Here is a 26,427-nt window from a genome sequence, read left to right on the forward strand (position 1 = left end):
AGTGCTTTTGGGGCAACGGAGTTGTGGAAAGAAGGGGGCACCAAGGAAAGACTTACCTCATCATCCTTCCAGTCCGAGAAATCAATCTTGAAGGAAGGCAGGGAGAATTGCTGGCTTACCCCCCTCTTGTAATGAACCGTCTCAGACTGCAGAGAGGGATTCTTTGTGCTGTATCTGAAGAAATGGGGGGAAAAGAAAACTTGCTGTAACAAGTGATTGCTCTCTGCTAGGCTCTCATTCATTCACGCCTGTCTGCCTTTCAGGAATCGAAAGTGGCAGCTCTAAGAGGCAGAGCTGGCAGGGGCTGGCAGCCATTCATAGGGAATACAAAAAGGGAAGGGAAAGGCAAGATGGTGAGCGTGGGGAAGGGAAAGCAGCGCAGACAGGCAAGGTCTGATCGGATCCATACTGACCTGCCTGGAAACACCGGGGGTCAGAGGAGTAGTGGGGTGCAGCAGCCTAGCAAAAGCTAGCTCACTAAATCCAGAGCCGAGGCAATGCTGGCTTCCCACCCAGCACACAGTTATTTTCTGCAGGAAACCCAGGAAGAACGAGGAGTGATCACACAGCGTCAGCACACAACACAGCACCAAAAACTCTCCTGTGGCTCTGCAGGACAGGTCTGCAGTGAGAAACACTGCTTGGCATGGGCCCATCCTGGTGGGACCATCCTTGGACTGACTCCCCAGCCCTTCACATTCCTCACGCGCTTCCCCAGAGATGCCCCACGGAGCTCCCCATCAGTCCCCGGTGCCACCTAGGGGAGTCACAGCTCTCCCCGTCTCGAGCCCCGGCACTGACACACCAAACACCTCTGAGAAGGGGAGCACCGCTACCAGCCAGCATCCTCTGCACGCAGAGCCCACTGGGCACCTCCAGCACCAAGAGACATTTCACCTCCCGCTGCCCAGTGAGTGACTTGCAGCGGGCTTCAGTGGCAAACCAGGAATTTTGGCCCCTTTCGGGCGGGTGGTTTCAGAGCCGGAGGTGCACAGCCTCTCACAGCGCTGGTTCTGGCACGGGAGGGGAGGCAGTGGCCTCCAAAGTGGGGTGGGAACATCTGAAGCTGGTTTTACTTCCAGCCTTTGTGCTGTTGAGCTCCCATCAGTGTGTTCAGAGCACGCTGGCAGACTGCACAGAAAGCAGAAGAGCCCTCGTCCAACAGGCTTACAGTGCAGAAACAGCAGAGCTCCCCCAGCACACGGACAGACAGGTCTAGCTCCAGCTCGACAAGAACGACATTACCAAGCGGTCGGGACAATGGGATGTTCCCTCTCCCACACACTACCACTTACTTCCTAGGCAGAGCTTCATAAAGCGAGCCTGGGAGGGTGCTGGCTTCCAGCCACTGCAAACATCGCTGGGCGGCTGCAAGCCTGAAGCCCTGATGACTGCTCAAACCCGACTGCTGCTGGCTGGGACCAACCCGTCAGCCAGGGGACAGGCTACAGGGACGGGTGGTGCATTAGAACCAGGAACCCTACGTTGAGTTTCTCCTTAATTCGACTGGGCTATCACAGAGGACATCACCAGAGGGGAATGGAGGCACTGCTTTGCTGTGGCCTGTTCAGCATGAAGCCCTGTTGAGCAGAGCAGTTAACAGAGCGTGCACAAAGGCAAAGAGAAGAGAATCCTTGCTTGTAAAACAGGATTCGGTGCTCCTGAGGACATTCAGCTGTTCTGAAACACAGACACCGCTCACAAACCACCAGCTATGTAAGCAAAGGTTGGAAAGCTCCGAGCTGCTCCAGCCTAACCACACGTTGTGGAGGAGTGCAGCACACCAGAAGAGGAGAGCAACACAAAGCTTTTCTGCCTCAGAGCTAATACCTTCTGCTCTCTGTAGGCAAGGAGCAAGAGCCGGGCAGCTCACTGCCAGAGGTGGTGAAGCAAAAGCCACAGGAGAAGCTCAAGGTGCACGGTCAGCCAAGAACTGCAGAACCGAGCGTCACACCTGGGACCGCCTGCCTTGAAGAAAAGGCCGAGCTGGAGGCCAGCAGAGATGACCACAGCAGACACAGCTGAGCCTTAAACTACAAAAGCAGCTACAGAAAGTTTACACTCCAGAGCGTGGATGATGTAACAGGAGCAGTGCACGTGCAGAGATGTAATGGGGGAGACGACCACCAGTGGCTAGAGGACAAGGTGCAGCAGCAGCTGCCCCTGCTTCCTGCCAAAACTATTTCACGCACATTTTCTCTCTTGCTTTCAGAACTTAACCTCCCTAAATCTCCTCCCCACAGCCACACTTGGTTGCTTTTTGAATGCACTTTTAGCACCCCAGCCACTGCGCTCCCCTCCCCAGTCAGGAGGGAAAGGCAAGGCACATTCTCAGGACCCAGCTGATGCAGAGGCCAAAGGAACCCCGCTCCCACATCCACCCACCTTGGTTTGGGGGGGGGGGGGACAGGCACTCAGCACCCGTACCCCTGCCAGTTACGGGCCTCCCTACCTGATGTCAGAGTGCAGGAGCCCACAGGGACGGCTGGCTGCCCTCCAGGGCTCAGGCCAGCATCATCCAATCCAGAGATTTAAAGCACAACGATTAAGATTTGTTTGGCAGCTGGAGTTATAAGAACCTAAATACCAGTAGATGGTGAATACTTATTAATTCCTCTCGTATCCAAGAGGAAAATCCAGGCTCCCCACTGTCACGATCTGCTGCATTTCCCTGGAAGCTAGCGCAGTTCCAGCACCCTCTGAGGATTCAGGAGGCAATGGGCTTCCAGGCTTACCGAGTGTCACAAGATCCATGTTAAATTCTAAAAGGCCACGATGAAGAGCAGGATCACCACGTGCACTGTTCTTCCTGCCAAGGTAGGTGCACTGTTACTTATGACAATGCCTTACCCTCAAAGACTTTGGAACTGCGCTGAAATTGTGCTGCTTTACTAGAAGGTCTCACTCCATCCTTTGCATTTAAAGCACGGTGTGGGAGAGATCAGAACGACAGATCTTTTGTGTGTGAATTACAGAGCGAGCGATTGAGTGAAGTTTTATTTACTGAGTTGTCAAGCACAATGAATAGAGCAAGCCTGTATCTGGCTCCTTTTGTGGCTCTCTCAAAGCTTCCCAGCTCTGCAGAGAGGCACAATTCTCCCTGTGCAGCTGGGAAGGCAGGGGATGGAAAAGGGGCTTATCTACGGTGACAGCAAGTCGGGAACCTACTGGAATTGAAGGGCACAGGAGGAGCAAGTGGCCAGGATGACATGCTCTGCAGCAGCACTGGGAAAAAGGGGGAAATATACTCGTGGAAAGTACCACAAAGGCAGGAGGACCTGCATATAACAGCTCCAGAAGCCCAAAACAGCATATCTGAGGAAACCAAGCAACACTGCCCAGGGAGAATGGGGCAGAAGAATACAAGCAGAGATCTCTGCTTGTCCACACCACAACTACAGAGGATTGAACTAATGAGAAAATCCACCCATCTGCCTTTTCACTTCAAGGGGGTATTAGGAAGAAGTCCCATAGCTCACATTAGGCTGGCCATGAAGAATGTTTTAGGATCTTCTCATCTGGACAGTTTCCCGCACCAGGCAGAAATCTCCTCCAAGTTGAGAGCATGCAAGGGGGCCCTACTGAGAAAAATCACAGAAGTCTTAGCAGAAATTCGGTCAGATAAGGTTCCCACCAAATATTTAAGAGAAAACCAGATCTCAATCAAGAGATGTAGGAGCTGCTGAGGTAAGACACAGTCCCTTCAGAAATACTGATTAAAAAGCTCTCAAGGTATCTAACAATATGCCAATTCTGACATCTCTCCAGATCACTCACTTTGCTTGCCATAGAGAGCATGCCTGCTGAAAAAAAAACATTTGTAATCCATGTTCTGCTGGCACACATTGCTCTAAGTCCTTGAGAAAGGAGACAACCCAGGTACGCAGATTTCCTGAGCTGAAGAGCATCACAAAAATACCAAGGAAGCCTCCCCAAATGAACCAATTGGGATTTCTGCCTTGGAAATTTTTACTGTCTGGTCCACACTGCCAAAAAGCATGTCAGCCTTGGATTTGGACACTCAGACTGAATGCCTGGAGACCTGCAGCCAGTGGTGTATTCACAAGTCTTCTCTCCCCTGCCTTTGGTGCTGTGAGCTTACAGAAAGCTCTGAAGAAGTGAAGAAGCTCTGCAGAGGACAGCTCACGGCCCAGAAGGGAGACCTAACAGAACTGCCTTGCGATCGCTGGCAGCTCAGAACAATGAAGATTTGTCCTATGAGATCAGTTCCAAACAGAAATCCCAGTCCGTATTTTTTTAAACCTGTTTGTTTGCTCGGGTCCCCCTGACAGCTGTGAGAATCCCCAACAATGCGAGGTACCACACGACTGCCTGCAGCAGCAACCTCCAGATTCATGCACCTCACCTCCTCCTGTAACCTCTTTGACACATTTTCACTCCCACAGAGCAAAACTTACACCTCATGTTGACTGCTTCCTCCCCCTTCCAAACCCTTCCAGCCCCCAGGTCCAGCTGTATAACAGAACCAGCAGATAAGATGCTGCAGCACGGGGATTTTGAGAGAACAGGAAATAAATTAAAATTATTTCCCAAGTCTCACTCCTCCACTATCAGCTGAGAAGCACTCACCGCCTGCGAGGAGAAGCTCAGCCTGTGGCTCAAGCAGCTTCTCCCCAGACACAGTCCAGGCTTGCTGCTGGGCACCTTAATTAGCTCCCAAACCACCAGGGACATGCTGGTGCTTGGGAACCTGCTGAGCTGAGCTCTGTTGCCACACGCTCACTGGAAGCACAAAAAGATGGTTCCTGCTAGGAGTGTGCTGGGTCTGTGGACTGAGAAGCACCGAGCAAGGACCCTGGCCAACATGCCTGAGTCGCGCACAGCGCTGTCCTGTCCCCTTTCCTCAGAGGAAAGCATACAAGGAACAGCAGGATGCAAGTAGCACCGTGGCCCCAAGGTATTATTTCTGGTTACTAACAGCTGTGAGATAGCCTGCACTTGGAGGAGCCTCTCAACGAGACAACAGTTCTCTTCCTTCGGCACAGCTCTGCATGTTGCTTGGCAGTTTGCAGAGAACTGACGACAAACCAGAGTTACTGAGGAGCCGCACAGGAGCTTTAAAGGAACTCAGGACCCAGCTCTTCCACTGCTGCAGGCTGTGGCTGCCTGGCAGGCTCCAGGTCCTCTTACAAGTGATGAGGAGGGAGCCGGTCATGTCCTGCTGATGTTCAAAGGGGCCAGGAGTTGATGTGGAACAAGCACATTGGTGCCTCTCTCTTCTACCTGCACATCTCCCGTTTCAGGACAGGATCTGACAGGTCAGCTTTCAGGGAAGAAGGAAGTTGAACAAGCGTCCCGAATAACACAAAGTGATTTTTTATTGATAAAACAAACACTAACAAAACGTAAGAAGGCCACAGACCCAGGTCTCAGTCAGAGTTAGGCAAGATCCAGCCCAAAGGAGCTCCCACGCAGTTTGGAAGTTAATCAGGTGCTTGGCTGGCGTGCTACAGTCACTGCCACACGTGCTCTCTCCTCCTCCCCGCCTCCACCCAGGATTAAACTTCCACTCCAGGCCGGGAGGAAACAAACACCTTACCGTGCAACTGAAACCTCGCCATCCACATCCTGCTCCAGCACCTGCAGACATCTCGCCTCAGCTGCTGAGCTTACTGCAGGGAGAGCTGCACTCACGACTCTAAGCGGGCTTCAAAGCTGGTACTTACACAACAGCTACAGAGGGAGGCACAAAGGCCAGAACTCTTATTAAAGACAGCGGGTTTGTCTGTTCAATGAAATCTATAGAATTTAGCTTTCCAACATGTGAACTTTGTACACTACAGTCCCTTGGGGACTGGTGTCTGCATGGATCAAAGCAGGCTTTGGCTGTAAAGGCTTGTGCCTAGCAGAACACAGCACTTGCCTCTGATTTCTTCACACAGAAGAAATCTCTCTGCACAAAGAATTCATATTAATCACCACAGTCACCAGCCAAAAACAGCAAGAGCACCTTTCAAAGGCCCTGAATAGACAGAGGCTATTAAATAACCAAAAGGAATACGAGTGCCGCTGTCTCTCCTACACAAGCTTTAGTGAAAACAGCCATGCGCTGAGCTACACATTTCACTCGGATTTCATTTTGTGAACCAACTATTCAAACCTCCACACGCAGACGAAATACATGATCTATTGCAGTGTCACGTCCACTGTCAGCCTGAAAGACTGTGGTAGGATGTTAGTAATGTGTAGCAGGCATTGCAAAATAAACAAGGAAATGGGTTTTAAAAATTCCAGTACACCCATTTGTGTATCAGCAACACAAACAGCACGGTCCTAAAAAAGGGCAAGGACTGACAGAGCTAAACTGGACTGTTTTCATTGCGTTGTCTCTCTATAATGAAGAAACAGAGTTTGGCAATATTATTAGGACACGAAAGAGTATCTTTTCTGCCCAAAGAGGAAACTCTTTGTCATAAGAATGGACTGCAAAACTCAGATCTCTCACATCATATTTATCATCAGCTCCCGATCTGCCTGGATGGTTCACGTCTTCAGAGCTGGCTGTTTTAAGTGCTTCCAGCTACAGGGCTGGTTTGACTTCTTCCCCTGAGGAAACAACCACTGCTGTCATGTTTTAACTGCACAATCCTTCCTGCTAGTCAGCAGGATACCTACAGCTGGAAAATTCCTGGGGGCTCTCCCAGGAACAGCCTAACAATGTGCACATCGGGGCTTCTGCCAGAAAGGAAAGGATGAGTTCAGCGAGAACACACAAAAAGAATATGAACACCTCTGTAGCCCCCTCCAAAAAACATACCTGTCCCCTAAAACCAATCTGAGGGCATGAACACGTGAATCATTCACTGCAGGGAAAGGCAGGCTGTGATGGGGAATTCCTTCAACTAACTCTTCTCTAGGAACTGCCGAGAAGTACTGTTAGCCCTGCAAGGACAACGCCACAGAGCCTCCTCTCATTTATCTGAGGGAAACTACAGGCTTAGCAAGCCTGATACGCAGCTTCCACACCTGCGGGCTCATGCCTCCCCTGCGCTATGGCAGAGATTCTCACACCTTTTAGCCCACCCTGGTCACCCTTTGCCTAGCTCCTGCACGCACACCTCCTCTGGCCTGCCCAAAACCTGTGCCCCAGAGTTCACCAAGCAGACCAAACCCAACCATTCACTAATCCCCCATCCCTGAAATATCCTTCTGACTCGACATCCCAGGTTCTCTGTCCCACCAAACGTCTTGCCAGGGACCCCATCCCTGCCCAGCTCGCTCCCTGCAGCGCAGGCCACAAGTCTCCAGCACTGCATCATCCCAAACGCCATCGTTGGTCTCCTCCATTTGCTTCTCCCCAGGAGTTATTTCTCCATTTCAAGGCTTGACTTGTGAGAGCCCACTTGATCTACCTCAGCCAAGTGGCCTTCACGCTACCGGCACCAGCTGAGCCAGCAGCATCCTCAAGTCCCCTCCAACTCCTTGTCCAGGAGCACTGCAATAACCCAGGAAGTCTACGTGAGATGGCCGAACCCCTCCACCAGAGGGGCAGAGCTGCCTCTCTGACTAGAAAACCCAGTTATCGTCACAGATTCTCACAAGAAATTTGTTTGTAAGGCGTTTTGAAGGTGACAGGTACTATTTTGCCTCAATGCCACCAAGCCTTGTCCTCACGGGCGAGCAGTCAAGCAGTTACCACAGTGTCCCCAGCCAAGCTCTTCTCTGCTTTCTACCCAGCTGCAGGGAAGCTGAAGCCAAAGAAAAGGACAAACTAAGAAACATCACACTGTCCAAGGCAGCCAGGTTACAGACTAACTCCCCAAGAGCACACCCACCGCTACCCAAAGATGAGGGTGGATCCCCAGGGAAGGCTGTGCTAAAGCACATTGGCGAGACTGCCATAGGGAACACAAGCCAAGCAGGCCCACCTGGCAACTTCCCAAACCCAAAACAATGGAAACAACCACAAAAATAAATAAAACTAAGGATATCAGGGGTCCTGAGCTGTTCAGAAGCAGATCACCACAAATTCCCTGCCACTAAAAAGGCTCCAGACACAGGTAGATCTGGTTATCTTTTGGGTCATCCACCCATGGTCCTCTGAGAACTAACGTGTCTTCATATAAAGTCTTTGAGCTCACCCTAACTGGGAAAAGACATTTTGATGGTCAAAGCAGCGGGTTTAAACTAATTCCCATGTTGTCCAAGAGGCTTCTACCGATACCCTCCATAGCACCAGAAAGGACTGGACATCTTTCCACAGGAATATGGCCACAGAGGCATAGGCAGCTTTACAGCCACGAACAGCCTCACGTATGCTTCCTCCACACTTTACTGGTCACCTACGGCCCCGCAGTGGTGACAATCCAGCTCCCTGTGAAATTCGGAGTTCAGCCGTTCAGGACAAGAAGACAGCGGTTGGGAGCTACGTGGTACCAAGATCTTGGCTGGGAAACAGTGTAGCTGAACACATCTCTGGGAGAGTCTGCTGAATGCTCTGTGAGACAGGTCAGTACAGGCAGCACAGGCCCATACTGAGAAAGCCAGCAGCTTTTAAACAGAGCCCAAGCGATTCTAGGAGGAAGCTTCCTGGATTGCAGAAGCACTTCCCTCTGGTCACGGCTAGCTAATCATAAAGGCAGGCCTACAAAACACAGGCAATGCAGGTGCCGTGGCTCCAAGATGAGCAGAGGCTCTACAGCAAGCAGTGCCCCTGCTCACCAGAGCCACCTCCCCTCCCAGCCCTCCTCCCACGCCAAATTGCATGAACACAACAATGTTCCCAGCAGGAGCTTCACAGGAGCAGGAGCGCTGATGCTATCAGGATCCCGGATGCTATCAGGTTCAGCAGTTCTTCCAGCCAAGAAGCAAGAATAACTCGTTTAGCACTTCTAAGGAGCCATGCTGCAGGCCAGGGACTAGGAGGAAATTTCTGCTTTAGACAATGGTCCAGAAAGTTTCTCCCATTTTAGGAATTAGCATCAATTCAGGAAAGTGGAAAAAAAAAAGTGTTTTGTTTTAAAGAGAGTCTTCTTCACAAGCACTGGACACAGCAATAAAGTTTAGAATTTATACACAGTGCAGCTTTCTCACGTGCTTGTTCTTTAAACATAGGTGTTAGCACCAAAGTAAATGGAGAAAAAGGGAAAACTACCACCCCACACAGGGGGAAGCTGCATTCCCATTAATGCACTAAAAATGCACTTAGAGCTCAAAGAATGTAGCCCGATTTTTTTTTTTTCCACTAGAACTTGAAAATAATAAATCAAGGTAATTATAGCACTGCCCTTTCAGAATTGCTTTGCAAAGCTGAAATCAGAGCTTCAAAAGGATTTTTTTTTTTTACTAGCAGCCAGCAAATCCAGAGAAGCAGAGATGCCTACTTCGGGCAGCTGCACTAGCCCCATGACGTGCTTCATGAGCCACTTCCACATGGAAAAATAGCCTGGGTTGAATTAAAGCAGCTTATAAAGTCTTTGTATCTTACTTCCCCCAGCCCTTATTACCTACACATCTGCATGAAATCAGGATCATGCCTTCCAAAAAGTTCACTGGCTTCTGGTGCAGCCCCCCACGCCCCATTCTTATGTAACATTTATCATCCAAGAACTCCAGAGCAGAAACAGACAGTTCATTACTCCTGCACGATGGGGAAATTAAAGTATAGCTTATTAAATAAAAGGCCAGCAGTGGAAGCAAGAGGGAAATCCAAGTGCCCTGACTTCCAACATAAGGGTTTTGTGCACTAACGGGGCAGCTCAGCATCGTCAGCCCCGTCCAGTTAGCAAGGAACGATGTCCGACCACTGATCCTGGTTTCGTGCAGAGGCAGGCAGGGTTCATGAACAAAGGCTTCTCCTCCATCATCTGAACAGAGATCCGTCTTTTGGTGAACCATGGACAGGGTGGATTAGAAACTTTGTGTTTTCAAAAATATTTTTCTCTGAAGTTGACAGTTATGTTAACTTCCAGAAACTCCATCCAGGAATTAAATTTACAGCTATGTTTGCTGCATAAGCTTTAAAGAACAGACAACAGAACTGGGGGCAGCCACTAGCTTAGTGCATGGTATGAAATTTCAGTAAAACACATTCTTAAGTGAACCAGAAACTGTGTTTTCGACCTCCAATTAACCGATAGAGTTCTGAGAGGAGAGAGCTACTAATTACAGAAGTGAAAACACAGTCCAGAAACAATTAGTTCTACACAATAATAGCTTAATGGAAGTATTACAGCTATTATTAAAGGCAAAACTTGTCTTAATAGCCTTTAAAAAGTCCAATGCAGAGCAGTTAAACCAACAAGAATGTTAAAGTGCTGGTCTTGGGTGATAAACTTATACTTTCCACCCCAGCACGGCTTGGTTAAAAAACAAAATGAAAAAACACATTTTTCTTTCAGAATAACATTTTAACACAAGAAAATGTAAAACAAAGAATCTGAAAGAATAAATTCAAAACCATATGCATATTCTTTCTAGACTTACAGTCTTCATAAAACATAGTACAAAGTTTGATCTGAAGCTTACACTGAGTTGTAAATGGAAATGTTTTGTTGTTACTGATCAGTGGCAACCAAATTTTCATTTGGGATAAACTAACAAATGAGTATGCAAAACAAGATTGAAATAAACCAGCAAGTCTTGTTTTAGACTTAAGCCATGCCTGAAGTTTGACAACATAAATGCATCCACCCTGGCCACAGAGACCCTCAGCTCTCCCCACTAGCCCACAGATGGTTTCTTTCTTATTTCAAAGCACAAGGAATGCTCTGCAGGGCAGCACAAGGGAAACTGGTCACCTGTCCACGCTGTACCTGTATTAGGAAAAGAGGACTTCAATCTCCAAGGCTGCCATTCCAACACTTCACTAGCACTAAATTCACAGGAAACCTAAGGACCTAAGAAACAGAACATGGAAACTTTATCAGGATTTCTAAGGCACCCATGCATGATGCTGATGCTGCATTCAGCTCTGCTCAAGAAAACCTGGATCTAAACAGAAAAGGTTTTCTGAGTTTGGTGAAAGATATTTTTCAAGCACTTAGAAAGCACTAATTCGCTACCTTCCCCAAAATAAAGGCAGCCACAGGCTCAAACGGAAGCGAGGGGCCTAAAAATCCTTGATCAGGATATCCTCTAGTTCGGAGGAATGCACATCTGGATGGGAGCACTGAGCTTGTCTCACTTCTAAAACTATTTTCTCATTGATCAATAGTGGGCTGTTTATACTCTGCATAAAGCATACAAGCCATTTTATGGTCTTCATACATTTCTCCCCGCTGAAACCTCTGAAAATCACTCAAATAAAACTTCACCTTACCCCCAAATGAAGAGCACAACTGCAGAAGCCGTCAGCACAGCGTGCACAGAGCTGCTGATCAGCCAAAAGCCTCTACTAGAAGAAGCCAAGAGCTTCTGCAGCCTGAATCTTCCTTTATCATAGAACAAGAAGAATTCTTTAGTCCTATGGTTATTGGAAGCCTGCAATGATGTACCAGCAGCTCAAGGATACCTACCACACCTAAGAGTAAGTTTCAGCCACCCTAACCCTTAATACAGAGGGGAAACTTTGTACTTTTACTGGATGCAGTGTCGATTGGAAGGGTTTAAACATGGTGATTTAGAGAAAAAGGCTGGAAAATTTGTACAGATGCATTACTAGAATGAAATATATGAGGAAGACTCCACTGACCACGTTTGGACTGTTCTTTTCACAGCTACCCAAAACATTCTGTATGTACCAGGGAACATACAGACAGGGCTGCTGGGCAGTAAATCCTCCTAACAGCCATCTCTCAATAGCCTGTTCTGAGGTGGTCATTCACGCCAGAAGGGGCTTTAGGTGGGCCTCAGTTGCACACAGACTCACTATGTAGAAGTCAGACTGAACTTCTCTTTGGTGGCCCAGATGCTCCCATCCCAGGGAACACAGAAACCCAGTGACCTGGGTGATGTGGAAAAAACAGGTAGCATTTGAGGGGAAACGATGTTTGTTTGTTTGAATTTCATAAATCATCTTGCTTACAAAGCATACAGCCATGAGTTCCTCTCCTTTGTTGCACACAAAATGGTTTCCCCACACACAAAAGATGAACCAAAAAGGGAATGAGAGGAAATTGGCTATGTGGGGGGAAGGAAGTGAAAGCAATATTCAAAGCTATCAGAATATATCAAACAAAACTGAGATTTCACCTGTGGCAGCATTGTCTAAATGGTGATTAACAAGAGATGTTAGACATGCTTATTGCCCAAGAGCTCCTGTACCCATCCACACGCCCACAAGCCCAGGACTTACACGGCCATGCCACCGACAAACTCCTCCGTAGCCTGGCAGTAGATTGTGATGGCAACACGGGCATCTGCATCGAACGTGAACTCCAGGCTGTACAGGACTTTCTGCTTCCCGTTCTCCTCAGTAGGACTGTCAACATCATCTTTATACCTGAAAGACAATGCCAGAGGATTAAAACATCAGGCATTCATTAGTGACAAAGTTCACTCTGAAAATCAAGACACAAGTACTCCAATCTAGGTGTCCTGGGCAGGCAAGGCATCGCAGGCTTCCACAATGCCCAGGAGATTTCCATTCTTTCCTCTGAGGAAATTTCTTCCAAGATTTGTCCAAAGTTATTATGACAGGTAGTAAGTTATTTGTCCAAAGTGAATTGCACAGAGATGATGTTGGGGATCTTCCCAGTCTTACAGCCGTAGAAAGAGCCAAGGTGACCTACTGAACATCAAACGTCAGGAGAAGAAACGTTCATGACTGAAGCTTACATACATTTATTAAAGAAATAAAAATTAAACATTCGACTGCAAAACTGATGCAGGATAACCAATTCAAAAATGAGTTTACAAGGTTTTTCAATAAACGTAAGGGGAGTCATAACATGGATTTGGGCTATCGGACAGCTGGATCCAACTGTGCGGCGGCTGATCACCACCACAGATTATTCCTCCTTCCTGCCCCAGTAAAACAGGTGCTGTGAAGCACACAGGCTCCAGGGCAGTGAGGTATGGCTATGGATGAGCAGTGAGCTATGGCGTGCCGATGGCCAGGGAGACCAACAGACCCTGGAACAAGCAGCAAATGCCACGTACCATGTGGAGAGCTCCCCTGCCCCTGAGCACCAAGCGACAGGGGGAGGATGTGATTCACTGGCAGAGCAGAAGCAGATTCTTAAAGGTAAGTTCAAATCCCACCGTAACCCTACAACTTCAGGTGCCACAGTTAGTTCGTGTGCTGTGTAGGAATGGTGGATGCAGCAGGCTGGCTTTGAGGAGCGTACAACAACACTGCTTTGTTGCCCAGCCCCACTGTCCGTCAGAGGCAGCTTCGCTGCCAGGATGCCTGGGTCCACGCCAGGCAGCTGAGCTATTCAGAAGCTTGGCACCATCCCTGACTTCCCAGTATCAGGCAGCCTCTCCCTTCATTAAAGGGCCTCCACGAACATGCTGCACTGATGAAAAGAGCCAGGAATGGGCTAGGCATACCTCCATAATTCAATCTAAAAATTGTCAAGGGAGTCCGTACTTACCAAGTTCACCGAGATGTAATAACCGCTGCCTAATTAAGAGAGTTCCAGCATGACTTTTACTTAATGTGCTGAACAAGAATGAAATGTTCAGCTCCAGCAAATTAATACAGAAAGTGCAAAATAAAGTTCAAGAGCCACATAATCAAATACCTTACGTAAACACTTGTAACAACGTGACCTCAGTGAAGCAGTATCTCTATGGCATACACTTGCATTCCTGTCTGAAGGAGTTGGAGAGCTCAAAACAAGACTTTTGCCAGACATTCACCTACGTCGGAACAGTAAATCAAGCTAGAATACACCCAACATGCTAGTATAAAAAAAGACAAAACCCAAGAATTGGTAGTCTAAACACCTGCAGCAGCCAAGATACAACAGCCAGTTATAGAAGAAGATTATTTTCACAGAAGCAAGCAGCATTCAGAGAGTAAAATCGTGGCACTTCAAGGATGTACACAAGCAACACTCTAGCCAGCAGTGCAGGTTTTCATAGAAAACACGGAGTGTAGCTTCAGCATTTCGTGCTGGATCAGCCCAAGACAACAGAAGGCAACAAACCACTCACGAGCGTTACGCGTGTCCAGAGAAAGCAGCAGCACAAGCTGCAAATCACCTCTTCCTCCACTGCCCTCCTCTGATCCAAGGTAGGCAGCAAAGGGCAAGAAGAGCAGATCTCCAGGCTAACAGACACTTGCCTGTTCTTCCAGAAGAAGTAGAGTAGGGGAGAACCAGCAGCTGTTCCAGGCAGCCACTGATGAGAGTTAGCTCATAGACCTTTTCTCATCGCACACGTGGGCAGGAAGGCATAAGATACAGATGAGATGAGATGTGCGGATAAATGGATTACATCAGTCTCAGGGCAATCACCAGATGAAGTAAGAACTGGCTGCCAGCTCTGTGAGCACTCATTGCTGTGCCATGATGATCTACTCCAAGTCCAAAGACCACGCTGAAGAAGAGTGCGAGCCGGGGTGCAACTGCTCCAGGAAACACACTGCCTCGTGAGCTGACCCTCCTGCAACTGGAAGTGCCTCCACAGCCTTCAAGCCAGGACCAAGAGGGGCACGAGACAGACACGAGACTATCTTTTACTGCCAGTGGTTAACAGCAAAACTCGTGCTACCCTCCTCTGAGGCTCCCAGAGCCTCATTCTGTTGGAATTTAAGCACTCACACGAGGCATCAAAGACTCAGAACTTTGACACCAATATCCACAGGATTTTAGCTTCTCTCCAAAGCTGTTTTAAATATTCAGGATTTGGCAAGGCTCAGGATTTTGTCTGGTCAGAGCAGGGCAGAAAGCCAGGGTGAGAATTTCCTCATGTTCTTCCACAACGCTCTGTACTCCAAATTATGGATCAACACCCTGTTCAGACATGATCAACGGATTTTCAGTTAAACACACGCAGAACCTAATGGCTTGCAAGGACCAAATGGCTTGATAAACCATCAAAATCTACCTGGTACCTAAACCCTCAGCTCAGCATTACTTTATTTGGTGAAGGAAGTGAAAATTTAACTGCTTCTGGAAAGAATCTCCAAGGTTTAAGCACTGCTTGCCTACAAATCCAGGTGGAGAGGGCACAAAGTGCCTATACATGTACAGAGGGAAAAAGGAAAAGTCTCCAGTCCAGATCTGTGGAAAAGCACAAGACGGACTGTGCCCTTGGGGACTGGCAATTAAAATCCCATTCTCAGTCTACATTGTTATAAAATGAAATAGAATAATGGTGGTGGTGCTGTCGTCAGCACTAACGCAGCAGCACAAGAGCCTGTGAGAGCCCACGAGGCAAAGAAAGGATCGACAGCACTGGGAACTGCAGGGATGCAAACCCTGTCAGGGCAAAGACACTGCCAAGGCACCTGGACATCACTTTCCAAACAGCCCAGGAGCTACAGCTCTGCTTGGGAGGACAGGACGTGAACTCACAGAAAGCAAAGCGACAGAACTGCGTGTACTACACCCGCCCAGCTCCTCCACTCACAGCAAATCCTCTCCCTTTGAAAAAAGCCACGTTCCTCTCGGCTCCCAACAGATGTTGTGCTGTGTATGCGGATGCTTGCAAGGAGAACGAAACGCCCTTTCCACAGCAAGTCCTGGGAGGAAAGGGAGACTTTTGTCTAGAGAAGCACTTCCCACCCTTTAGCTGAAAAAGCTGGACAGCATTCGGAGCAGTTCATCGGTGGTTACTTCTTCAGACATCCTGCCTTCTTCTCCTGCTCAATCAGTTTTGAAACCACTGGTATTTAAAAAAAAAAAAAAAAAAAAGATAAAAACAAACTCTTGTTTTGCATTGTTATGACTCAGATTACTCACATTGTGCCACGCTCTCCGAATCACCTTGGCTGAGAGCTGAAGCTGGCCCCCTGCCAGTACTCCAGCCCGTAACACAGAATTCAGAGCGACTCGAGGGCCGTTGAGAAATGCTTTGGCTGGCCACCTGCCCAGCCGCCCTGACCAAAACAAAGCGCTGTGTGCTGGGCCCCAGCTCCTCAGCCATATGTTTGGAAGCGGGCAGCCCAAGGGCTGTGTCAGCCATTGCACTTAACCCAAATTCACATTTCTGCTGGTGCTGCTTTAGATCTCAGTGTTCCGCAGTGAAAGGTAACAGATCTCCAAGATTACCCAGGCCTGCTAACGGGACGCAAGCCATTTAAACAAGCACATAACGCTCCCACCAAACTTTATCCTGGCAGCAGAAGAAACCTGGGGAAGTTTCACTCAAGACCAATCAGTCTCCCCAGCCAGTGACTTGCACCAGAAACGACGACCTGCTGGCTTGCACAACAATGCAGAATGGAATCTGTCTGCACGGTTTATTGACCTGACTAATATCTTCCATTTGTGCTAATGATTCCAGGCAAAAATCAAGGTTTTATTTACCACTCCAGTTTCTCCTGTAGACAGAGACCAGGCACTGGTTCTCTCTAGAAATACAGATTACTTAAGTCCAGGGATAAGAAGCACGTGAACTACATGAAAGCTCTGATGAAACAAAGATTTGGGATCCAGCTATTTGTTCAAAACCTTATCAAATGCAGTTTAGCCCCGGACACCAATCGCTGGGTTAAATGAAACAAAGAGTTCAGGCAGGAACAGTACCTCACGAGACGGAGAGAGTCCTTGCGGATATTCACCAAACTTCTCAGCGTCTTCACAGGCTCATGTGGAGCTGGAGTTACATAGGGAAACTGAAATAAAAATGCAAATAATTGCCTTATTATTGCACAATTGAAGGTAGCAGCATGCTACCTGACAAACAATTTACCCCAATCAAGGAACACCTCTAAGTGTGCTCAGTACAACAGCAGCCACAAAGAACAGTAATAGAGAATTATATTTATGGATAAATAAAGCCTGTTTCTGAGTGAAAATCGTGCCCTGGCCCAGCAGTAGTTCAAACCAGGAGTACAAGGGGCTTTCACAAGCTCTTTTTCCACACTCTGAGTTTGCAGTGTAGAAAGCCTTGCTCTCATGAGCTTTTATTTAGCTTTTATTTCCACTAAAGAAATGACCTCCAGCGTGAGCAGCAAAAATGCAGCTTTTACATGTGTCACAGCATGCAAACAGCAACATGGCTGCTAATCAGCATGCAGAAGCTCTGGATTACCAGGGAGGGCTCTTTTATTCTGAAACAATGAGGCAAATGTTCCGGGGGAAAAAAAAGAGAGAGAGACAGAAACAGGGGTCTCAGTCTAGTTCACAGTTAAGAGACCTTCTCTTTAAATACAGGAGGACATGGCTTCGGGCTGGAATTCTCCACGCTGGTCACAGGACCCCCACGGAGGTGAGCTGCGTGCTGTGGGGCCCACCACCCTTACAGCTGTGCCTCCTGCCTGCTCGGGGCACGCTGAGGCAGAAACGTGCGCTCACCCAGCTGCCAGACCTGGCAGGTGCTCAGACTGGGAATGCAGGCACACTCCTCAGAGCAACAGCCCGACATGAAGGCAGAGCTCTGGGATGGGCTTTCAGGCTGGAGGTTACTCTGGACGTAACCAGCAGCTGCACGAGGGTTGTGGTCCCTCGAACACACAGCTCTCCAGGACACAGCCCTGCAGCACTGTCCGCTCAGGGCTCAAAAACAGATCGGTGGGATGAGAAACAGAGCCTGAAAGAAAACGTGCTGGTTCCTGACCAACATGAGAATGCCACAAAAGGTCCCATGCCACAGCCACAAGCAGCAGAGAATTGCCAGGGTTGGCTTTCACTTTCTTTGCAACCTGACTGCTCAACGCTGTGGTCAGCGGCACTGCTGCACGCAGAGCAGTCAAGACCTCAGTTATTCAAAAAAAGAGAAATTGGCCCAATTCCACAAAGCAGCTTTGCTGCTGCATGTTCGAGTGTCTTCTCTTGAAGATTAATCAGAGCTGCCAAAGGGCATTAACTTCACATAGGCAAACTATACACCACAACAGCCTCCCTCTCTTAAGCCTGTTTGGCAAAGGTCCCACTGTGTCAGTAGTACTCTCACCCACTCCCCTGTGAAGAAATGATGAAATTCAGAGCAAGGATGTCTGCAAGGAAACCCAGGCTGAGACATGCAGATAACTGAACTCTGAGACTCCCAGGTTAGTCCCTACAGCCACAGGCACAGGGGATATTGAACCGAGCTGTGTCTTCTGCTTTCACTGGCAGTCACAGGGCAAAGGGAAAGCGGTCAGCTTTTAATCGCTGCCCTGCACGCAGACAGCACAGGGTGTTTGGCGAGCACCCCCACGCCTGCACAGCACTGTTAGCACAGAAGAATTCCCACGTAAAGTCCCTCCTTCCTAGTTCTGCTGCTCACCTGCACTTCCTGCTTAAACAGGGGCTCTGCATTCTCACTTGTCCTTCCCTGTGGAGCCCTCTGAAATAACCACGGTCTTGAGAAGAGAAGACCAAGGGCACAGCCCTTGGATAACTCAGAAGGGAGAACGTGCTCATCCCCGGTACAAATTCAAAACATCAAGGCATCCTGCCTCAGTTTCCTGCAGCTGTAAAGCAGGATGAGACTAAACACCCTCTGAGCTCTACGAGCACGAATTAACTAATATTCACAGCTTTTGTGAAGATGAGAGCCATTACATCTTTTTTTTTCTTTTTCATGTTTTGAAGCTGCAGAAACATCTAGGAAACAGCTGGCAAAGCAAGCAGCTCTTTTCCCTTTCCTCTCCGGGACTCTGAAAACGTCCCCAAATGGCTCCTACTCGGTCACCTTTTGTTTTCAAGCAATTCTGAGATACAAAAGAAACCTCAAACATGACCCTTTACCTGCCCCTCACGACAGCACTACTGCCTGCTCCCACAAAACAAGCAAATCGCTGGAGCAGGCAGCTTTTTCCAGTCTCATAAGACATCTGTGAGCCCCAAAGTACCTCCACGTTCCAACTGGGAAATCGGAAGAGGAGGCTTTCTGAGCAAAAAAGTGTAACATGGACAGAATGCAGGAACTTGCCTGAACGGGTCTGTTCCCAAGGAAGTTTAGATCCATGTTCTCACCAAAAAGGTAGCCCTCGGGGTGAGGGGTGTCAAACTTCTCGCCTCCCATAAAGAAGTGACTTGCAAAGTAGTTTCCTAGAAAAAATAAAATAAAATAATAATAAACACCAGGGAACAGAAGGGCTTGGACATTATGATTTTCCCTGAAGGGTTTTTGTTTGGTTGGTTGGTTTTTGGGGGGAGGGGAGGGTTAAGGATTGAGCCAAACATGCATTCACTTCCCTAGGTGCAATGCACAGAGAGCACATTTATTTTAAAACGAGTCACGGCAGCAGCAAGGAATCATCCGAACGGTTACGGGGGCATTACAGAAGGATTTGCAACCCCTTTAGCTAGGAGCAAGCGTAATTTACTCCGAAATGGAAGGGCTTTCATGAATGGGTCTGTTTTTGCCATTAAGGCTTTTTTTTTTGTCCTTTATGCTTCAAGAAAGCCTTTTCTTCCTCTGCACAGATGGCAGTGCTTTACCGACGAGTGCTCCCTACTGCTGAGCTCAGCTGACGAGCACCCAGCTGTCTGCGGTGCAGAAGCACATCGCTCTTCCCAGATACCACCACCGACCTCAGCATCGGTCCAGAACCTGCCTCGAATCCACGTAAGGAAATGTAGGTGCTCCAGGTGACAGACAACCTTTTCCCAACCCTCCCAGAAGCAACAAATTACAAATAATCCAAGCTGCAGGCTCCTAGCACAGCTAGCTCGACCCAGGACACGCCGCCGTGGGTTATGCTGAGACTAAGGCTCAGAACAGCGTGACGAACGCTGGGCGTTAGGAATTAATTTCACATTTTACATGGGTCAAGGAGGATTGTGTTTTGGAGCAGCTCATCTGATTAACCGTGAAGACAACGCTCGTGCAGGATGCCTCCGAATCGCAGCAGCTGGTTAGCAGGGTCGGAGTCAGCTCCCTCCTCACACGTGGGTGCATTTGGTACTTGGCAAACGAAATTTTGTGGGGCTTTCCTGTGCCTTCCACGTCCCCAGGCTGCTCCTCTCACCCACTGCCACCAGCAGCCGAGACTTTGCCCAAGCCGGCGATGAAATGCTTTGGGAAAGCTCTTGTGGAAACGTCACACCAAGGACTGAGAAACCTCAGGAGAACTTCCAGAGGGAAAAAATGAGGTTTCTTCCTTCTTCCGTGCAAATCTGGTCACCAGGATGCTCTGCTTCCACGCACCTGGCACACGACTGACAGAACTTGTAGCATCTGTGAGAACGCATTAACACCCTGCTGCATCTCGGGGCTCTGCTTCCAGCTCCACGGCAAACGCTGCTTCAGGTTTTTATCCACACCACGCTGCCTCAGGGACCCCGTTCCCACGCATCCCGCAGTCTGTAGGACACCCCTGGCCTGCCTTATGCGAGCCCAGCTTCACAAAGGGCTCCGTGACTACAGGGCCAAAAAAAGGAAAGAAAAGATTTGGGGATTAACCCTGCACAGAACCACTACAGCCAGAAAGCCACCAGCAAACAGCAGCCACGTGCGTACGAGGAACGAATCCCACCAGCTGGGGGGAACGAGAAACAAAAGACAGAGCAAAGAGAAAACCGTGCCCTTCCTTCAGCTTGAACTCTGCCTGAAACTTCCCTTCCCCAGAGTAGGTTGGCACAAAATATGGGAGAGTATCAGGGAAAAGAACAAGAACGGGGGATGCTGCTAAGGTAGGTGAAGTAGAAGTGGTAGATGCAAGAGATACGGTGGCAGGGGAAAACCTGACAGTGTCTGGGGAAAAAAAATAAAATAAAAATACCAAACATCCAGAAAGTCTGGCTCAGTAACTGGTCTCATGCAAGCTAAACTGGACCCAAGGCTCCTCCCAGGCACCCAGCCGAGCACACTGCTCAGCACCGAGCCCAGCGTGGGGGCAGGCCTTTATTCTCACAGCAAACAACAAACCAGGCCGGCTTCAGAGAGCTCCCACCCGGCTCCTTTTTGCTCCCGCGAGGCCAGGCTCTGCAGTTTTCTCGCAAGAGGCTACTCCAGAGGGGGACAGCTGGCTCCAGGGCACGTGCACGCGCTCCGTGCTGCAGATGAGCTTGCAGGAATGAGAGCCGAGCTGGGGAACGAGCTGCGGGAACACCGGAGCGCTGCTGGCTGGTTGCTAACGCGATGGGGGCAACACCACGCATCGTTCTGCTGCTCCAGGCACAGAAGCAGAGCGAGGACTGGGAACTGCAGCCCTGTCTCCCCGTGCCACAGGACAGGCAATGAGGATGATCCGCACCCAGGACCTCGGAGGAACAGGCAGGGCATCTTCCCACACGGATTCGGCATCTTCCCAGATGGATTCCCAGCTACCACACCACGCAGAGGTTGCAGTGAGGCCGCTGAACGACCTGCCCGTGCCTCTGGTTCCTACGGACCGAGGCGGATCCCACAGCCCCAGAGCACGACCGGCGCAGCCATAACCACGCCAAAAGTCAACAGAGCAGCGAGAGGCCGTGACTCAACGAGGTGGCAGCGCCGGGCGCAGCCTGCCAAAGCAGTGCCTTCCCTCTGGGACTGCTTGGATCACAGCCGGGATACCCACACATTGTGCTTGGGTCCTTTTCCACCTGCCTAACAGGGCTTTATGGCTCCACAACACGAACCTGTGTCCCCCAAAGCAACCCCGACCACGGCCAGCGGCCGAGCAGAGCCGCAGCAGCTCGCCCAGGCGCCCGCTGAGAGCCCAGAGCAGTTTGGGTTTGGAGGGAAAGGACACGGGATGCCTGCAGAGGAGCAAGCTCATTGCTCCCTGCCCTCTGCATCCTCACCAGTGAGGTTTGAGCAGCCCGGGGAGCACCAGGAGGTCAGGAAAACCCCTCAGCGCACACCGAAATGTGTCACACCCCCTCTGCCAGGGACCTTCTTTCACCCTCCAGCCCGGCAGCGTTCAGGACCTGCTCTTCTGCAGGGAGTGCCCCCGAGCTCCAGCAGCCCTTCTCCCTTCCCGAAGTCAACAGCCCCCTTGTCAGACAAACCTGGGGAAAGCAAAGAGAAAGAAAGCCCCAGCCTGAAGCCAGCAGGCTGTCAGGAAGCCCACAAGCGTGACAGAAAGCTCAGCCACAACTAACAAGCACCTGACTGCCTTTAAAGGAAATATATATATATATTTTTTTACTCAACTAAAGCAATAGCTGCTTGGTTTCACAAGGGAGGTGCTTTTTGACAGCACGGGGGACAACAGAGCCCTGCCGGGTGCACGTGAACACGCAGATCGGACCTGACTGACACACAGCTAAAACGCAACACGCCATTAAATCCTGGCCCAGGTAATTACAGCAGCACAGAAACACCAGGATGAGGATTTCAAAGAAGCAGTTTAATGTTCATCATGTGTGGTAGCAATAATTAATCCAGCCTGCATCTAACATCCTTCCCAAGTGTCACCACACGTCAGGTGCAAGCTGTGTTTGTCAGGGACTCGCTAGCAGGGCCCAGGACACAGCAGACAGAGCCCAGCTGGCAGCTCGGGGCCTTTCCCTGCCTGCAAACCTGCGACAAGGCAAGGCACGGGGATGTGGGGGCTCTGCTTGAGATTTTCCCCCTCCTCCCAATGGGAAGGGGGAACCTGGCTCCCCTCATCGCACGGCCCCGATCTCACAGCCATAAAGTACCGAGCCTCTGAGCGGGGCCACACCGCACCTGCCCGAGCGGGATGGAGGCAGGGAAGGAGCTCGGGCTGGTGCTCTGCAGCTCCCTGAGCCTGCCTGGGATGCCTGCAGCACAACACCAACACGGGCACTGGGCAGCGAGCGGCCGTCCTGGGAGAGAAGAGCTGCTGAGCTTGGTGTATGGGAATAAGGAAAACATCGCACGAGGCCGGGCTGGAGATGGGGGGAGGCACCGGGTCACCATCACATTGCTGCTGGCACCCCAATATCACTGCTGACACCCCAATGTCACTGCTGGCACCCCAGTGTCAGTGCTGGCACCCCAATATAGGTGCTGACACCCCAATGTCACTGCTGACACCCCAATACAGGTGCTGGCACCCCAAACTGCTGCTGGCACCGCAATATACGTGCTGATACCCCAGTGTCGGTGCTGGCACCCCAATAGAGGTGCTGATACCCCAATCTAGTTGCTGACACCCCAACCTCACTGCTGGCACCCCAATGTCCCTGCTGTCACCCCAGTGTCGGTGCTGACACCCCAACTTCACCGCTGTCCCCCCAGCCTGCTGCCCCCCAGCCCCTCCGAACTTCTCCCTCAGCAGCCGCCGGCTGTGAGCGGCTGCCGGGTGCCGGGCGCTGCCCATGCAAGAGCTGAGGCCCCGCCGCCCCTCACGGCCCCGCCGCCCTCACAGCGCCTCAGCCCCCGGGGGCAGGCACCGGAGGGGGGGGTGCGGGGGTGGCTCTGAGGGGCCCGGGCCGCCCCCAGGCGCCGTGCCCGCGGCCGCGAGGCTCACCGGACTTGGGCGGGTAGCGGTAGGCCGAGTTGGCCTGGATGTCGATGTCCTCCACGCCCGCGATGCGCCGGCTGAGCAGGGAGCCCATGGCGGCGGCGGGGCCGGCCGGGGGCGCGGAGCGGCGGGGAGCGGCCCGCACGCGCACCCGTACCCCGACCCCTGCCCGCCGCGCCGCGGGGCACGCCGGGAAAGCGAGTCCGCTCCCCGCCGAGACTACAGCTCCCGGCACGCACCGCGCCGGCAGGGGGCGGGGCTCCGCGGGGAGCGGGGCGGGGGGGGCGCCCTGCACGGGGGGCGTCCTGTAAGGGGATGGGTCCTGTAATGGGGATGCACGGGGATGCACCCTGCACGGGATGCATCTTGTAAGGGGATGCATGGGGATTCTCCCCGCATGGGATGCACCCTGCACAGAGCTGCACCCTGCAAGGAGATGGATCCTGTAAGGAGATGCACGGGGATGCACCCTGTAAGGGGATGCATGAGGATTCACCTTGCACGGGGCTGCACCCTGCATGGGATGCACCCTGCACGGGATGCACCCTGCACAGGGATGTGTGGGGCTGCACCCTACATGGGGATACACCCTGTAAGGGGATGCACGGGGATGCACCCTGCACAGGAGTGCACAGGGAGCATGCATGGAGAAACACCCTGCACAGGCGCATGCACCCTGCCTGGGGATGCATGGGAGCATGTACAGGAATGCACTGTGCGTGTGGATGCACCCTTACAGGGGGTGTAACCTGCATGGGGAGCACGCACAGAGATACACCCTGCACAGGGATGCACTCTGCACAGGGGTGCATGGGGAGTGCGTATAGGGATGCACTGCACGGCGATGTGTCCTGCATGAGGATGTGCATGGAGTATGCAAAGGGATGCACCCTGAGCAGGAAGCGTGCACAGGGAGCGTGCACAGATACACCCTGCACGAGGGTGCACCCTGCACGAGGATGCACAGGGAGCGTGCGTGGGGATGTGCTATTCAAGATGCTGAACCCAGCACTTGTTCTTGTTAAACTTCACGCAGCTGGTGACTGCCCAGCCCTCTAATTCATCAAGGCTTCTCTGCGAGACCTCTCCACCCTTGAGGCAGCCTACAGCTCCTCCTAACTCAGTGTCAGCTGCAGCCCTACTCAGAGTGCGTTCAAGTCCTGTGTGCAGTCACTTCTGAACTCTGGAGGAGAACAGGCCCTCCGATGGAGCCTGGTGGAGCCCCCCCAGTGACTGGCTGCCATCCTGCCATCACCCCATTTACCACAACCCTTCGAGCCCGCCCCATGGGCCAGCTGTCTGCCCATCACATTGTGTATTTATCTACCTGTGTGCCAGACATTTTGTCCAGGGGGACACCGTGAGACAGCACCAAATGCTGCCCCATCCCCACAGCAGTTCATCCCCGTGTATGCACAGCACCAGGGTTCAGACTGGCTTTGCACAGCACTGGCGCTGCCTGCTGTGTGTCCTGGTGTCCTGAAGCCATTGGGACAGCCCCTGAGTGGTTTTAGGGACAGGAGCAGCCACGGAGGGGGTGGCCAACATGAGCAGCAGGGCCCTGGGCCACACTGTCAGCCCCAAAGAAGCTGGCCACGGCCCAGTGCTGGCTCGCACAAAGGCAGGATGTTGCACCACCGCCGGCCTCCGTCCCACTGCTGGAGGCATGGGGGAGGGAAAGCGAGCGGCTCGGGGCCGCAGCAGCTGCCGGCAGCACAGTGGGGACCTGGCTGCTCCTCCAGCCCCAGGAACATTGGGCTCATCGGGCAGCAGAGGAACGTGGGCCCTGGGCTGCCCGGAGCCTTCCGGGTGCCACTTTCTCCACTCTCTCCACGGCTCTTGGGGCTGTGCTGCAGCCGCAGTTGTGGCATGGATTTGACTCTGTCGCCTCCAGGCTCCCTGAGCCTCTATTCCCCTCACTGTGCTGTGGGTATAGAGGCAAGGAGAGGGGCTGGGATGGCAGGAGGCCGTCCCTGACATCCCCAAAGTGCTCCCACGAGGGCATCCTGAGCCCCCAGGGGCTGTTGTGTGTGCAGCAATGCCAAGCCAAGGGGGAGCCAAGTAAAGCTGCTCTCGGGACACTCCACCGGCACGCTTGCTGCCACCAAGGTACGTCGCCGTGTCCCAGACCCGGCTGTCACCCAGAACACCACTTCTCCCCAAAAAACGGGGCTGGAACGGTGCTCTGAAGCGGGACCTCAGCTACCAGAGCGTGACCCGGGGAACACACCTCCGTCCCGGCCAGGAGTCAAGGAGGGCACCCGGCTTCCCCTGCCACGCGTCTTTCTCCAGCCAGCTCCTTTGGAAGGCTCCTGGGAAGCACCTGCCATGGCAGCAGTGAGGATCACACCCGCAGCAAGCAGGAATTACACCGTCTGCACCCTGCCGCTCACCAGCAGCAGCCAAAGTCCGGCTGTGCAGGGCTTTTATTGCCCGGCGACGCCAACCGCTTTGAATCTGTTGCCCCCTCCCTGGTGCTGTCACTTTGTTGTCTGGGTGTTTGTAAAAACAGCACGGCTCGGGAGCCCCGGAGGCTCTCCGGGGTTATTCTTGCCCGGGAGGAGCGGCGAGCCCCTGAACTTTGCCTCTTTGAACGCTGCCCGGCTCCAAAGGGCGTGCGACCCGCCCCGACAGTGCTGCCAGGCGGGGGCCAACCCTTCCCCTTTGTGAATCAAACTTAGAGATTTCCAAGAGCGTCTGGTTGTGTCTGGTTAAAATAACCCTCCAGGAGACCTGCGTTCACACCATTGGGCTGCAGGCCTCCCCCTGCCCCTTCCCTTTTGGAGTTTTTGGGGTTTTCCTTCATGTTTTTCAGACCCAGCGGCTGTCTCGCCACAGGGGCTGCGGTGCGGGCAGGGATGCGGTGCCGGGAGGCAGCACCCCTCAGCCTGCAGCCCCCGGCTCCTTCCAGAACATTCCCTCACGTGCTGCCACCTCACAGGGCAGAGCCACGGGCACGTTTGGTTAGAGGCGTTTTATGAGGGGCATTTTACTTTTATTTGGCACTTCATGAGGGGCATTTTACTTTTATTTGGCACTTCATGAGGGGCGTTTTACTTTTA

The 26,427-nt window shown here is 51.5% G+C and overlaps 1 protein-coding gene across 2 annotated transcripts in view; it reads right to left on the reverse strand.

Annotated features, from left to right (window-relative positions):
• MGRN1 (mahogunin ring finger 1) overlaps nt 1-23,523 on the reverse strand; it is a 50,881-nt gene extending 27,358 nt beyond the window's left edge. For both annotated transcript variants that reach the window (XM_032197521.1, XM_032197522.1), the window contains exons 1-5: nt 23,372-23,523; nt 18,934-19,052; nt 16,602-16,690; nt 12,257-12,403; nt 57-174 (exon numbers count right to left, since the gene is read on the reverse strand). In XM_032197521.1, the coding sequence (XP_032053412.1) occupies nt 57-174; nt 12,257-12,403; nt 16,602-16,690; nt 18,934-19,052; nt 23,372-23,459 (561 nt within the window). In that variant the 5' untranslated portion in view covers nt 23,460-23,523. The remainder of the gene's footprint in view (nt 1-56; nt 175-12,256; nt 12,404-16,601; nt 16,691-18,933; nt 19,053-23,371) is intronic.
• Between the last annotated feature and the right edge of the window lie 2,904 nt (nt 23,524-26,427).

This window comes from Aythya fuligula, chromosome 15, assembly GCF_009819795.1.
Source record: "Aythya fuligula isolate bAytFul2 chromosome 15, bAytFul2.pri, whole genome shotgun sequence".
In the NCBI taxonomy this organism is placed as follows: Eukaryota; Metazoa; Chordata; class Aves; order Anseriformes; family Anatidae; genus Aythya; species Aythya fuligula.